The 16,571-nt window shown below is 35.7% G+C and overlaps 1 protein-coding gene across 1 annotated transcript in view; it reads left to right on the top strand.

Moving 5' to 3' along the window:
- LOC149568930 (MAC/Perforin domain-containing protein) overlaps positions 1–16,571 on the top strand; it is a 49,124-nt gene that overhangs the window by 25,704 nt on the left and 6,849 nt on the right. The window contains exons 3-5 of the mRNA XM_089821767.1: positions 4,485–4,686; positions 13,551–13,628; positions 13,864–14,047. Of these exons, the coding sequence (XP_089677893.1) occupies positions 4,485–4,686; positions 13,551–13,628; positions 13,864–14,047 (464 nt within the window). The remainder of the gene's footprint in view (positions 1–4,484; positions 4,687–13,550; positions 13,629–13,863; positions 14,048–16,571) is intronic.

Below are 16,571 nucleotides of genomic sequence, written 5' to 3'. Positions count from 1 at the left end.
ATTCATTGGAACAGAATTCCGTCCCATTATTTGACCAAAGAGTAATAATCTGACATCTTGACGCTTTTTCAACTAATGCTTTAAATTTTGAAATTCATTAAATACATTCTAATTTTGCCTTTAGGTAAAACACCTACATTTTCCTGCTAAAATCATCTACAAACAAAATAAAATACCTGGCTGACTGGTGCAATATCCATTGGTCCACAAACACTGGTATGGATTAGCTGCAAGACTTTGGATGCTCTCCAAGAGTCTCCATTTGAGAAGGGAGTGCGATGCTATTTCCTTGCCTGATAAACTCCATAAACAGTGTGCTTCGATTTTGCCTTTAGGTAAAACACCTACATTTTCCTACTGAAATCATCTGCAAACAAAAGAAAATACCTAGCTGACTGCTGCAATATCCATTGGTCCACAAACACCGACATGAACTAGCTACGAGACCTTAGATGCTCTCCAAGAGTCTTTATTTGAGAAGGGAGTGCGATGCTATTTCCTTGCCTGGCAAGCTCCATAAACAGTGTGTACTTGTGACTAAATCTCAGTAAGCTATTCACCGGAGTATGCTGGGTCATTTGAGAAATAGTGTATGTCGAGGTGACCATAGCATTTATGCCAAAGATAACTAATGGTTGAACTCTTCACAACCAATGCAACTTCCTGAGACTTGCCAGTACCAATAAGGCAGAATAATCCATGGTCTTCAAGGCCAACAACAATCATAGCCTTTGACATTTTGTCAACAATATGACACTACTTGTGTCAATTTAGGATGACATTCAACTTTGAACAATTGTGTATAATGAATAATCTCAGTCATTGAGAGCAGATTAGCTCCATATCCATAACATAGTATACATTTTCTACCACTGGATGTAATTTGAACTCCGCCCTTGCCAATAACTGTATACTCATCATCTCCACCAAAGATCATGGACCAACAGCAATTGTAGTTTTTGACTCTTTGTCAACAATATGACACTTGTGTGTACTGAAGAAAATGACATCCAACTTCGGACAGTCTCGTATAATTAAATTCAGTGAGAGCAGACTTAGCTACATGCTCGTAACAGAGTATACGCTGAGAAATATGAGATTTCTCCGACCAGAGGTAATTTGAACTATGCTCTTGCCAACAACTGTATACTCTTCACCTCCCCCAAAGATCACAATATCAAAGCACGGTGTACACTCTGTAATCCAATCCATTCTATGTGTAAAGTGTTGAGAAGCTCCAGAATAAGGTATGAGATAGATTTTTTGACACGATCGGCTGGTCTTTTGGCTATAAATGCATAAAAGGCAGACTCCTGCTCAGATGCTTTGCAACATGGGCCTTCTGTTGAGACTGTCCTTGGTTATATTTTTCATTAGCCAACCGTTTCCTGCATTGATTTTTCATATGACCAAGTTTTACACAGTAAAAACATTTGTTTACCTTTCTGGAACTCTCCTCAGATTTGTTTTGTTCTTTCTGCTAAATGGGCTTGCCTGTGAATGCTTGTTTCACAATAGGTGTCTGGCTGACCCCAAACTATTGCTTCCTTCTGTCCCGCTGCAGGAGCTTGTTGCACAATTCATTGAACTTGAGATTAACATTTGTGGATTGTGGTAGACTTTTCAATGTGATTAGCACCATATTGTGTTCTTCGACCATGCGACCAATAGCCTACAGCTGATTGCAAATATCCTTGATCTTCATAAGATGCTCCTGCAGAGACACCTCATTGTCCATCATAATGGAAAACAACATATTCTTGAGAAAGAATGCTCTACCTTTTTTGGACTGTTCATGGAGATTCTTCAATTGAGTCCAGATCTTTGCAGTTGTCTTTTCATAGGGCACTTCTAGAAGCATGTGATTAATAACAAACAACTTGATGAGCATGACTACTTCTCGATTGCACTTGTTGTACATGTTTTGATCTTTGCTTGCTGCCGTAGGGCGAACAACTTCATCGAGTACAATTTGATACAGGAACCTATGCTCAAGGATTGTGAAAATGCACTGTTTCCAACTGTTGTAGTTCTTTCGTTGAAGCATCGACTGCTTTCCAACATGATGTTGGTTATCGATGCCATCCCTCTTGTTTTCCAATGCACGAAAAATGAGGTAAAAAAGCAACACCGAAAAAATGAGCTCGCTGTAAAAAATCAGACAGAATGTACCAGTACAAATCCCAAGGCATCTGCAGAAACTTTTTCTTGAAATCCCAGGTGAAAAATCAGAAACTCTAGGTGCTGAAAATGAAAATCGCAAAATCTATCTGTAGTGAAGAAAATCAAAATTCTAGGCTGTAAATCACAGTTGATTCTGTAAAAGAATAAAAAAATGGTAGCTGCTACAAAAAGAAACCCTTCCGTGTGCTGGACAAATAAGCAGAAATGGTGTGTGATTCTTCCAAAAAAAAACTCACGTGCTTCCGCTGTGTGGTTTGAGAAAAAATGCAGGCAATCAATGAAAGAGAATACACAGAAATCACACAGGTTTTTATTGAAAAGAAATAGCAATCTGAAGTGCAGAATGCTGTGCAATTTTGAAGAAAGTCCAGATGCAATGCACGGGCCTGTGAGAAGGTTAAAGGTAGAAATCAAAATTCCCAATGGGCTTGAAAACCCTAAAAATCATAAATGATTCCTTAAAAAATGGCGCATCTTGGAAACACAGAAACCCGCAATTTATTACTGAAGAAAGAGCCACGGTTTTTAACTGATTTGCACAAATAAAGAGCCCTAAAAAATGCCTGCCAAACAACTCCACCAAACCCTTTGAATGGAGGGTGTGTTAGTTCAAAACAATCCACCATTTCTCCAAAAAGATGCCCTTGAAAAATTTGCAGAATACTGGATACCCGCATTTTTTTCCCTGTATTAAAACTTTCAATGTCTGCAAACCGCCTTCAATTTTTTTTCAAAAACATCAAATTAATAATCTTATAAAAGATTTATTTAAAAATCATTAGAAATGCCTATGATTTTTTGGTAAAAATCTTCAAAAAAGTGAATCCCGTTCTAATACCATGAAATGGTAACTAGCTGATGTATTTACAATTGAGAGGCAAAGCTGCATTTAAAGGAATTACAAGAATGATGTTTCTAAACGAAACAATTAACTGAACTCATTGACCATGAAATAAGAAATATGCTAATATTACTCCAATAAAATTCAGGCTATGAACGTTGAAAAGTGAATGTTCTAGTGATCTTGCATTGGACTTATTGGAGAAAGATAGACATTTAATCTAGTCAATTCCTTGGATTAATTCTTCTGAATTTTTCTACCAAATTTAGAAACGAGAACTTTCTCAAGTATCCTTTGGCTAATATAATGGAATTGTCATCTGGTTCTAATAATTCTTGCTAGGGAATTTTAATAATTATCATAATGATCACTGCCCTTACCTGTTTCTTGGGACTTGGATCAGTCTGTTCACTCCTGTTGTGACTACATTCTCATCGTTTGGTTGTGGCCATCGAAAAATGTAGAGCTTTCTCATTTTGTCCACGGTGTTCCACTTCTCTGTTTTGTAATCTTTGATTGCCATTTTCTCTACTGCTCTTTATGTGCCCTCAATAGTCGAATATGGCTTGCAAAAAATGTAGAGCCTGCTTAATTTTATGCACAGTTTGTCTTGTGCCCTCTAACCAATTTCTTGTGGCATCCACCATTGAATACAATATTGATTTCATATAATCTTCTAAATGAGGGCTTGGTAAGGAGTGACTCTTGGTACTCCCTTGTGTGGGCAAGGACTTTTTCTCAATACCACCATTATGTTTTTAATCCCAAATTTTCCACTAAAGCTAGCAATGCATAAAAAATTGGAAGTGTTGAAGATTTCAAGGCTGAAAAGATGAAATCTCTGTCCCCGTCTTGTTTAATACTGAAAATTTTGATATTTTGAAGCAGCAGCCTAGAACACCAGAGAAATGGGACTGAAAAGTCCCAAAAGTAACCTTAAATTAATATTAACATAAGCTAAAAGGATACAGATATGGTGAGTGTGCGGGCACAGTGTAAGGGATGTAGGGAAAATACTTTCTTTAACGCCTTAATGTATATAGTTCCAATCTCTTATTTCTCTTATTGACATATGTTTGTAAGAAATATATAATCTCAGAGGTGTCTTTTTGTACTCTAACGCTGTTTATTTTACATATTTTCTTTCTGTGTAGTCTGGATTGTATGTCCTGTCTATGACTCTGCTCAACTTAGGATGGTTTAGAAGTCAAACTAAACAAGTTCATTAATTTTTATCTAAATTTCAATACATAATTTAATTAATAAATGTTCCTCAAAAACTCCACCAAATAAAAAAAATGCATGTTTCTTAAATGCTTTTTAGCTGACTTTATTATTCTTGTTTGATGAATGCCTTATCTTCAAGGGCGTCCTTGCTTTCTCAAGGAATTTATGTAATTCAAATTTTTTTAGTTCTTAACAAATAGGACAGACATTGACTACACTTAATTGTGTTCAGATTTATTGACAAGTATGGAACTCATATTATTACTGGAATAAAGATGGGAGGGAAAGATGTGATTTTTGTTAAACAGCAACACACTTCAAGTCTTCAAACAACAGATGTACAGAAATTGTTAAAAAGGATAGCAGATGAAAGATTTGCAGATGCTAATGGTCGGTTCAGTTTTGGATCTGAGGAAACCTCCCGAAGAGACAAAGTAAGAATGTTTTTACTCTTTAAATCTTTATTAGTATTATTGAGTTGACGCACTTCTAGTATTTTTTGATAGCTTAGTTGTATAAACTTGGAAACAAAGAACAAAAGATATGAAATGCAATATAGAAGCCTGTAAGTGTTTAATAAATTGTTGAAGAAGAATTATAGTTAAGGAAAACATAATTTTTGCATTTGTCACCTTGACTTGAATTTATACAGTTTGAAAAAAATTATATAATTTATATTTAATTTGTTGATGGATAAAAATATTATTTTTATTATCCTTCCTTACAGAGAGGGAATTAGGTAATGGCCAAATCAGGTATCATAGATTATTTTTTTATATGAGAGCTCACTTTAGAGGTCACACGAGGGTTTCTTTCCATTCACTTTATATTTTTATCAAGTATCTATTAAAGTAATATTGTCATATTTAGTTTATAATGATCATTTAAGTCATTTAAGTAGTTCAGTTTATAAGTTTCTATTTTGTATGTTGGTTTAGTAACTTCCATTTATGTCTTTAGTTCTTGATCATTTCTCTTTGGAAAGATCTTTTGTAACGTTCTATATGAGTACTCTCCTCTGTTTAATACAATAACCTAAGTCACAAGGTTCAAATTCAATTTTGAGTTCAACAACTATAAAATCTGGATGGTCAACAAGGGTAAAAAATTTGAAGAAAAATTTGACAATATATTAATTTGATTTAAAAAGTATATAAATAATAAATACATAAAATTGCCAAAAAAAAAAATAAAATGATAAATAATTTTGAAATTAAATGATATTTGAAAACAATATGTTATTAAATTTAAAATTAATATAAGGCAAGAGCTTACAACACAACGGTAAATTGTGAGCCTCTTATCTAGGAGGTCTTGGGTTAGAATCTACTCGAGTTGAATGAATAAATAATAACAATAATTAATCAAAACACATAAAAATAAATCTTGGCTTCAACCTCTTACTGATAAAAATAAATAAATTTAAAAATCAATATAAATATTGTACACATTAAATTAAAATTATTAAAAATAAAACATAATAATTTAAATTTAAAAAAAAATAAAATATTTTTTGATAGTTAAGGCGCAGTCAAAGCTGCAGTCATATGGGGGAATCCTCCCCATACATAAAAATGCATAAGCCACTTAAGTCAACATAGGCCACATAGGCAACTAGATGTTACTTTGAGGGATCTGAACATGATCTACAACATGCAAACGGTATGGCCTTGTCATATATATATATATAGTCTGATAGTTAAGGTGCAGTCGAAGCTGCAGTCATATGGGGGAATCCTCCCCATACATAAAAACACATAAGCCACTTAAGTCAACATAGGCCACGTAGGCAACTAGATGTCACTTTGAGGGATCTGAACATGGATCTACAACATGCAAACGGTATGGCCTTGTTACAAGATTCAAGAAGAGTTGGCAGATTAACGGATTTCCGAATGATTGATTGATTAACAGAGGAACAAATGTGTTCCTTATAAAGAATTACAAGGACGTTGTTTCTTTTTAGAAACAACGTAGACTGAAGACGGAATTAGAAACAAAACTAGAGACAGGATAGGAAACATTCCTATCTGGACTGAAGACAAAAGAGGCAGGATAGGAAACATTCCTATCTAGACTGAAAGACGGACTACAGACAAGTAGTTGACTATTATAGAAAGTATAAGATATTAACTTAATACCCTCCCTTCATGGTCAACGTACGGATGTCAGAACATTCTATGATAACTGAGACCCTCCTTGGATCTATAGAATGCTGAAACCAAGAAGCTTTGTCAGAAGATTGCTATGACTCAAAATAGGTTGCAATTACAAAACTTCGTTTTTGTGGAAAAAACGGTAAAACCCAGAATCTCACGCAACCTTGCGTATTACAGACAACTTGAAAATGATTTTTGAGGAGAAAATCAACAAACCCAGAAAATACAGAAACAGATTCAGAAGGTGAAAAATGCAGCTTCGCCTTGATTAGGAAGCTCGACAACTTGTGCTGTTGGCTGGGAAGCATTTTGCCTTGCTTGGGCAGCCAAACGTTTCCGGCACTCGAATTTCATATGGCCGAACTTGTGACAGTAATTACATTGTACATTTTGCTTCGTAGAGCCATCCAAGGATTGATCAAAAGGTTGATGCTGGGAAGGCTGAGAAGACTAATGGTTGCCAATGTTCTGTTGAAAGGATTTTGCAGCAAATGCCTGCTCTGAGGAGGCTGTAGAAGCACTGCTGCGAAATTGTCGTTTCCAACGATTCTGCTGCAGAAGTTTGGTGCATAATTCTGGAAACTTCAGATCAACATTAGTTGACGTAATGTTGAGTGTTTCTATGAAGTGCTCATAGGATGCTGGTAGACTTTTTAGAGTGATGACTACCATATCTTCTTCCTCCATTTTTCGACCAATAGCTTCGAGTTGATCGCAGATGTCCTTAATCTTTGTTAGATGCTCTTGTAAGGACATACGTTCATCCATCATAATGGAGAACAACTGATTCTTTAGAAAGAATGCTTGACTTTTGTCAGATGTTTCATGCAGCTCCTTCAGATATTTCCAGATTTTTGCAGCTGACTTGCCGGAAGGAATTTGCGATAGCTGATCATCGATAACAGAGAGCTTAAGAAGCATAACAGCCTCTCGATTGCGATCATCAAACTTGTCCTGTTCTACTTGGTCGGAGATCGAACGAGTCTTTGTGCCCAGAACAAGCTCATCCAAACGACGATATTCGAAGATTGTTAACATGCGCTGCTTCCAGTGATTATAATTGTGGCCATTGAATCGTAGACTGCCCTCCAACATCAGATTAGTCAAAGATGCCATTTGCACGAAGTTCGAGGCAACGCTAAGGCTGACCCAAAAAAAAAAGACAAGTGCCCAGAAGAGTAGACAAAAAACCTAGTAGGAATCTGCAGTCGCAATGTAAATCTGCCAGCTCGAAAATTGAGGCACAGAAAACGAGGTACCCAGAAAATTTTGATGAAGACTTAGATGAGGTCTCGAAAAACCCATCAAGAATCTGCAAACAAAAAAATTATTCGACCCCAAAAATTAGGGTTTCGAAAAAAAGGCCCTGGCTGAAAAAAGCTTGAAAAAACTTAAGATTTCTTGATAAAAATGGCATTTTTTTCAGGGAGAGCGCAAACGATGAAGAATGCAGACAAAACGAACTAATCCTGGACCCTACAATAGCGATTTTGCTGTTAAATGAGCTTGAAAATATATGGACGTGAGTTGCTTCAAACGCGTGTGATTTGGACGCGATTTGTAGAAAAAAATTGCAAGCTTTCCCAAGGATACAGGCACGGATTTTGCAGACCAGGAGGCTGCGATTTTTCATTACAAAACTTGTGTTTTTCCAAAATTGGATGCCAAAAAAAAATATGATTTTCATATTCGACCAGAATTAGACCACGATTTGCAGAAACCCTAGCTAGGTTCTTGGTGAAATCTCAAAAATAATTTCGAAAAAATGTAACAAATAATTTCAAAAGAAATTATAAATTTTTTGAAAAATTTTGAAGCACTGGCTCTGATACCATGTTACAAGATTCAAGAAGAGTTGGCAGATTAACGGATTTTCGGATGATTGATTGATTAACAGAGGAACAAATGTGTTCCTTAAGAAGGATTACAAGGATGTTGTTTCTAAAAGAAACAATGTAGACTGAAGACGGAATTAGAAACAAAACTAGAGACAGGATAGGAAACATTCCTATTTGGACTGAAGACAAAAGAGGCAGGATAGGAAACATTCCTATCTAGACTGAAAGACGGACTACAGACAAGTAGTTGACTATTATAAAAAGTATAAGATATTATCTTAATAGGCCTTGCCATTTAAGCATTGCACCATTCATCGTAAATTTAAAAATATTATTGCATAGATATGTGCAAAATTTTATGTTCATTTTATTAAAAAACATATTATAAATATGTTAAATTTTATGTATCTCATATCATATTTATATTACGTTGTAAGATCCCATTTAAATATTTCAAAATTTTGCCCGTTCATGGGTGTATTGGGGTTAATCCAATCTCGAAAAGGGAGAAGGCATTAGGGATACCTCCAGAGGAGGGATGGGTTAAAATTAGCTTTGACAGGGCGGCAAGGGGTAACCCAGGTGTATCAAGGTGTGGATGTCTGGCAAGAGATCATAAAGGCAACATAATTGCATTTACAGCCAAACGATTGTCGGATGGTACAAATAATATTGTAGAATGTTTTGCTGCAAAGGAATCTTTAGGATTAGGAGTAAAAATTGGATGTCAACATATACATTTGGATGGAGATTCAGAAATCATTATCAATGACATTAAGAAAGGAAAGATGGAGGCATGGCATGTTAGGATAAACCACGGACAGAAATAAAAACTACACGCAAATATAACCAATAACAGAAAATAATAGATCACACAGAAAAGAACACAAGGCACCAAGATTTAACGTGGTTCACCCAATCCCTAGGCTACATCCACCAAATAGCAAGTCCGATCTTATTACAAACCAGTGATTACAACCTGATTACAGTTCGTAATCCCTTACAGCTCAATACCACTGCAAGAACCAATTTCGCATCACAACATAATGAAAATACCTAACCCTAAATCCTTTTATACAAGTATTTTATCCGTTTTAGGGTTACAACATGTCGGCCATATGTCAACCATAATATGTCGGCTACAACGTCGGCCACGGCCCAAATTTTTTTTTCGAATTATGAAGTATGTACAGTACTTTCCTGATCAGTCACCATAATCTAACATGGCATATGACAAATCAACAAACAATGCTTGAGGAGTGAATACTAAAAGTAAAGTTACACATGGGTTCATTTAGCCATTTAGCTATGATGTAATAGGAAATAAACATGTCACCTATAAATATTGCTAAGTTGTCTTGAAAAATGTAGTTGAGCACCATGCAATCTATACAAAATGAGTTTACATAGTATACACAATGAACATTCTAAGTATGCCACTCAAGATCGTATAGCAATTCACTATTTGTTGCCACTGGAGTGAAACCCTTAGAAATCTTGATATAGGCGTTCAATCAAAAAAGTCATCTTGCATTGCCACATCTGCATCACCTTCCTTTCAGGGTAATTCAAGGATAGCAAATAAAAAACAAACGTTATCTTCAAACTCAACCTTAGCGAACGCATGAAATGGTTGCAGGCTTTTTGTTGAATATATTGAGGGGGTCCACTACCTTTGTTTCTTGAAATTACCTTGCGACACTCCACTATCTCTTCATCTTTCATTTCATTTGAGTTAGCCATGCAGCTTTCGCTCTTTGACATTGTGGCCCATATTACAATCCATGCAGCCCATATAAACCTTGTGCCCCCAAATAAAAGCTTTTGAACACATATATTAAAACGAGGCCCCTAGATGATCCCACAACACTTGCCATCTATGGCCACATGGTGGTTCTTCACTAGTCCAAGACTCCATATGATATGGACCCATATGGATTATCCATGCATTCTCCTTATGGGAAACAATGGTGTGACATATTAGTTCAAATGTACATTGAAAGCAGCCATCTCCCTTGTATCTTTGCTACTTGCCAACTAAAAAGTTGATAGAATCGATGGTTTGCACCAATATTCTATTTGTTGCCACTAGAGTGGATCTGTTAGAAAACTTGCATAAAGCCTTTGACCATGAAGTCTTCTGTGATGTTCCCTGTCCGAGATAGGATTTAATGATCTGTAATAAGAGTTAAAATTAAATAAATAAATAACAACAAATTACAGTAGAATATAATAATGTAACTAGACCACGTCTCTAAAGTGAGAGACTTGATCATCAAGTATTCATTAAGATTAGGAAATAAGAAAGAGTATCCAAACAACTATGACATAATTTATAGACATGTAAGAAGTATCCTAGTCATGCAGAAGAGATGGTTTTATGAAACATATTTGAGTGCCTGATTGAAGAGATGGTTTTATGAAATATATTTGAGTGCCTGATTGTATCATATAATCCATTCGTATTGCAGTGTTAAATACAAATATATATATATATATATATATATATATATATATATATATATAGACACACACACACACTCAGCAGTCCATAAAATCACTTAGTGGCAGTGACTTTAATAAGGAATCATTGAGCGAGTAATACAAACAATTATAGTTTGTACATGTAGCACTAAAGTATGTGTCTGTAATTTGCATATGCAGTAGCAAAGAATACAGAAGTAGAGGTGGTCGATTACCCTGAAAATTAAGACAATGATTATATCAATGTCAACACCTAGCATTAAATATAATATGTTGTAGACTTCGAGTTTCTTGCTGCCACCAATCAGCATACAAAAGAATGATGCAATATTGACCAAGGGTTGTCAATTATAATTATTTGCAACCATTGCTGAACAATAGTTACATCCTAAACTGATCTGTGTAATTGATACAAATTAAAAAAGTAATTATGAAGGTAATTATGGGTGGCAGGGATCGAGAGATAAGAAAGCATTATAAATAAACCAATTGTTATCATTAGGAGATATGAGCTGTTTATGAAGAGTCATGTCCCTAGATACTCAATTAATATAACTGTCAATATTGCAGGATATAAAATGGAGATTAAAATCCCTTTTCCAGGGATTAGGAGGTCTAGATCATAAGAAAGACTAAGATAATATTATAAATATGAAGAATACTCTCATTGAAGATATAAACTCATTTACTATGCTGTAAGCATTATATGACAGCAATAAGATGGTAACACATCTGAATTAGGTACTAATTTATAGAATTTTATGCAATGTGATATTAAGGATGAAAAACCATCATATGGTCTCTCTCTCTCACACACACATCTGCATGCGGCCGCTCCCGCACCTGCACGCACACAACACACAATGGTAAGGCATATAATGATAATTGTTATATATATTTGAATTCTTTTGGAGATAGGTACTCACATATGGTGTAATCTGTATATCCTACTCATGTATCTATGTGTCAATGATAATAAGATCAAAATATACACACACAGGCACACGTGCGTGCGCGTGCGCGCACACACACACATATAATATTTTGGTAATACAAAAGATATTGATAGATGCATAGCCTATTCCTTAATCTCTTGCTATAGCCCTGGGAAATGATAGGTTGGTGTTGTGTAGGGAGAGGTGGAGTAAATCTAGAGAATGTACTTGTATCAAGTTCCCTACAACAATTAAAACCACAATCTCTGTAGAGTTGAGTTTAGGAGAGACATAAGGAATCTGGGCTCAAATATTTTAACTACCAAATGTATTATGAATTATTAATTGAGTTCTTAGTTGAATCGACTTGGTTGCATAACAAGTGTGTTCAACATTGAGAATTAATAGCGGTTGCATTATAAAGTGTGTTCAACATTGAGAATTAATAGCGTCCTAGTTGAATCGATTTGGTTGCATAATAAATTGTGTTCAACATTACAGATTCAGTCTTATTACTATTTTTGCCGAGGAGAAAGAGGCTATAATGTTTCCAAGGAGGGCCTTGTCTAAATCCAATCAATAGTATCAGTCCCAAGACAAGGTAGGGGTTAGTTTCCCAAAAGCCTTGAGTGCAAGTCCCAAGATAGGATACAGGCTTGGACCTGTAAACTTTGAGGGAGCCTATTGTAATTGGTCTCTAGACACCTTGGTTACATGCCTAGTCCTTCCTTCATTGAGTTAAAGTAGTAATAAGGTCGGTATGGATGTTAATAATATATACAAATAACTTAATCTAATAAGATGACTGAATAATTCTCTTTACTTTGATTGTCTTACACTTAGTCATTATATCATTATCCATTTAGGTTAGGACATAAATATTAAATCTGGCGTTAAAACAGGCCTAAACCTAGCAGGGGACATTATATCATCTTGCATTGCCACATGTCCGCCATCTTCCTTTTAGGTCAATGTCTTGATTCATCATCTCTTTAATGATCAACAACTTGTGGTGATGGCTGAAGGATCTATGGCTAGGGGCAATCAAGGAGATTGAATGTGAGGGCCTATTACCTTTTATCATTTTGGTACAGAGCAATGCAAAACAAACATGTTATTCACATTCAACCTTAGTGAAAACATGAAATGGTTGTGAGCCTTTGTTGAATATAGTGAGGGGATCCACCACCTTTGTTGAATATCATGACGGATGAAGGATATAAACCCTGCTACAAAAATGTAACTACCTAAATTCATTTTAATAATATATAAGACTAGAATTATGCTGTCAAATATCTGAGCTATAACTTCTAAGATACCATTGCTCATAAGAGACGGGATAAACAGCGCCTGCATAAAAATGCCAGCAATTTAATTTGTTCTAATACTATAGGGCTACAATTTTGTTGTGAAATACCTTAGACAGGCCTTTTGAGATCTGTTAACACTCTTCTGTTTAACAAATCAATATCTATGAGATTGGTTCTTTGATGAAAAATAATCCTAATAGTGAAAATTCCTGCTTTAATGGAGTTCTTTCCCCTATTCTGTGCTGGCAGGGAAGTTGGTTATGTGACTGTTTTAAATTTTCTTTAACAACATTTGGGTAGTGTTCTTAATTCTAGCCTTTTTCTAGAAACTCTCCATTCAATTTTTTGCCTGTGCAACTTAGAATTTCCACGTTGATCATTTACCATCTGAAATGTTGTAAATAGCCCATGCTTCTATTTTTTTAATGTTGTGGGACCCTTAATTGATAGTATTTCTGATGAAAACATTAGTGTATTTCTGTGAGTATTGTGGATTTTATTTGTCAATAGTTGTATGGATATGTTTGGGTTTGTATGAATCGTATACTGAACTGCCAATTTCCATATGTCAGGTTGCAGATCCTTTAATGCATACAAACCATCTCAGGTTTGTGGAGTCAAATGGCTCTACATCTCATTCAGTCAAAGAGGTAATGTTTCTCCTTTCTCAATCAGCCTAATGTTGGTGTGCAGTAATTGATGTTATCTTGTCAAAACCATGTCGCCAACAATGTACTTTTCCTAAAAATGCTTACCATTCTCATTAAGTCTAATGCACATAAATTTAGTGTTCTATAATTAATGTTATCTTTTCAAAACCATGTCACCAACAATGTACTTATTTTTCCTAATAATTCTTAAGATAAATCAGGTTTATATCTGCAGGATATCATAAAGATATATAAGAGGAGAGGAGGTCTTGAGCATTCTGACACCCACCATCAGTGGCTGACAACAGTACCATCTGCTCCTGATGTGATATCTATGTCATTTGTTCCAATAACATCCCTCCTAAATGGAGTTCCCGGAACTGGATTTTTAAGCCATGCTGTAAATTTATACCTCCGTTGTAAGTGTTACTATACTCTCACCTTGAAATAATTAGTGCTGAACATTATAATTTTGATTTCTTTTTCCTTCTTATCCTTGTGTGACATGAATAAAATATTGGTTTAGTAGTTTGAGAGAAATGGAGATGAGACTTCATTTTTTTGGAACTTTTGCTTCTATTGGTGGTCTTACAGAACTATAGTTTCATAGGCAGGCAAACACAGTACATCGAAAACATTAGGGATAAGGGTCGATCAACTATGCTTTAATTTTTGAATGTTTTCATCAGTGCACTCAAAATCAATTGGTGTGCATTACCTGCTGTTGTGTCTATTATTACACTGTAGAGCAGATTTTATTTTGGTGTGGTCACTAACTTCCTTTCCCAGTTGCATGTTTGAAGGTGGCATTTGCAAGCATCTTGCTAAACAAAGCAAGGAAATCAATTCCAACCTCTTACATGCACACTGCGATTTTTTTTTTTTTGGGTAGTTCGTATTGACTCTCTCGCAGATTTGTTCTGCTTTTAAACTTTTTCAGAGAAAACTGTACATTGACATGCTATTTCCTAAGATTGGCTCCATGGGAAGTACTAGGGCATTCATAGAGTCACTAAAAGAGGTAAATGCATATTTGATGAGTTATTGATCATGTTTCTATTTCATTGCCTCTTGTGGACAACTGATGGAATGTACTTTGAAAGGGAACCATTTCAGGACCTACTTTCTTGTGGAAGTATTTGCAAGTTACAACGGAGCATGTTTAATACATTGAATATGTAGTTCAATAGGAAGCAGAATGTGATACATGAGATACATCATTGTGGACTGTTGTGGATACTATTATGAGTTGTGATGTTCCAGTGCTTATTTACATTGGGGCAAGTCAAATTATGTAATGACCCATACCAGTAGGCCACTAAACAAACCCTAAATTTAATACACTACTAAAATATATTGCTGAAAATAAAGAAATAGCAGTGCCAATGTATTCATTCAATGAAAATCAAATGTTTTTACAAATGATATAGCAAATTTCAGCACCAAAACATTATGACATAGCACATTACAAAGAAACCCTAACTGGCTGTATACAATTGAGAACTTGTTCCAACTACAGATTGAAATAAAGAACCTGGATTGATCAAATGGTGGAGACTGAATGCTGTAGATGATATGGTGAAAGTGCAACTCCACTGGAAACTCCAAATCAGCAATTAAGCACAAATGAAAGGACTGAAATATCCTTCCCCCAGCTGCAATAATTCAGGTGATCTCTCACACCTTCAAAATTGTGTACCAATTGAGAGTTTTCGTTCTCAATGGCCAATTGTGACTATTTGCAGAAACCCTAGGCTCCATAACGCACATAAGCAAAAATCAATAATAAATCTCGATGATAGGCAATGATCCCTCAATGCCTATTTATTCTTTTTTCTTTGATAGGTCGGCCTCCTTTTTAAAAATTTTTCTCCGCTTCTAGCAATCTCTAGAAGCTTTTTTTATTTAATTTATAAAGTTACCTTGTAATATATATTTTTTTAATTGATAACTTTACAATTAATTCCTCCAAAAAAAAATGGGACATTACAGGTCCGTCCCTCCTAAAATTGCTTGGCCTCAAGCAATCTTAATGCTAGATGCTGCAAAATCACTTCTCCCTCCCAAGTAGCATTTTCAATAGGTAAATCTTTCCACTTAACTAGATATTCTCTGATTACTCTCCTGCGAAGCTGCTTCTCTTTACTATCTAGAATGAATTCTAGCAGTAAGATCAATTTCCCCTCATCATCCAAGGGAGGTAATACTGCAGAAGGCATCACATTCTGACCCAACGCCTTTTTGAGGCGTGATACATGAAACGCATTGTGCACTCGACTATCTGTGGGAAGCTCCAACTCATAAGCCACCTCACCAACTCGTTTGATGATCTTGAATGGTCCATAATAGCGTGGCTTGAGTTTCTCTGTACCACTCTTCTTGAGAGTGGACTGCTTATATGGTTGCAACATGAGGTAAACCATATCATTTACCTCAAAACTACGCTCAATCCTCTTCTTGTCTGCATACTGTTTTTGCTGGTTCTGAGCTCTAGCAATGTTGTCTTTGAGAGTAGCAACTATATCCTTACTTTCCTGTAATAGTTCACCTGCACGGGGTACTCGACTGTCTCCCAACAACAAATCGAAGAAACTAGGTGCCTCATAACCGTAAAGTGCCATGAAGGGTGTCATTTGTATAGTCATATGATATGTAGTATTGTAACAATACTCATAGAGATATATCCATCTGACCCAAGCTCGCTGTTGATCTGCCACATAATTCCTCAAATACCCTTCCACCCATTTGTTTACAATCTCTGTTTGACCATCAGTCTGTGGGTGATAACTGGTACTAGGTGTAAGCTCAGTGCCACACAACTGAAATATCTCCTACCAAAAGTGACTCATGAAGCGGCTGTCCTTGTCACTCACAATGCTCCGAGGCAAACCGTGTAATCTAAAAATCTCCCTGAAGAATACCTCTGCCACCTGAGTTGCTGAG

Source organism: Cupressus sempervirens, chromosome 3 (genome assembly GCF_028749045.1).
Source record: "Cupressus sempervirens isolate cs-2001-9-10 chromosome 3, ASM2874904v1, whole genome shotgun sequence".
Taxonomy (NCBI): Eukaryota; Viridiplantae; Streptophyta; class Pinopsida; order Cupressales; family Cupressaceae; genus Cupressus; species Cupressus sempervirens.
This window is presented reverse-complemented; position numbering and strand designations above follow the sequence as displayed.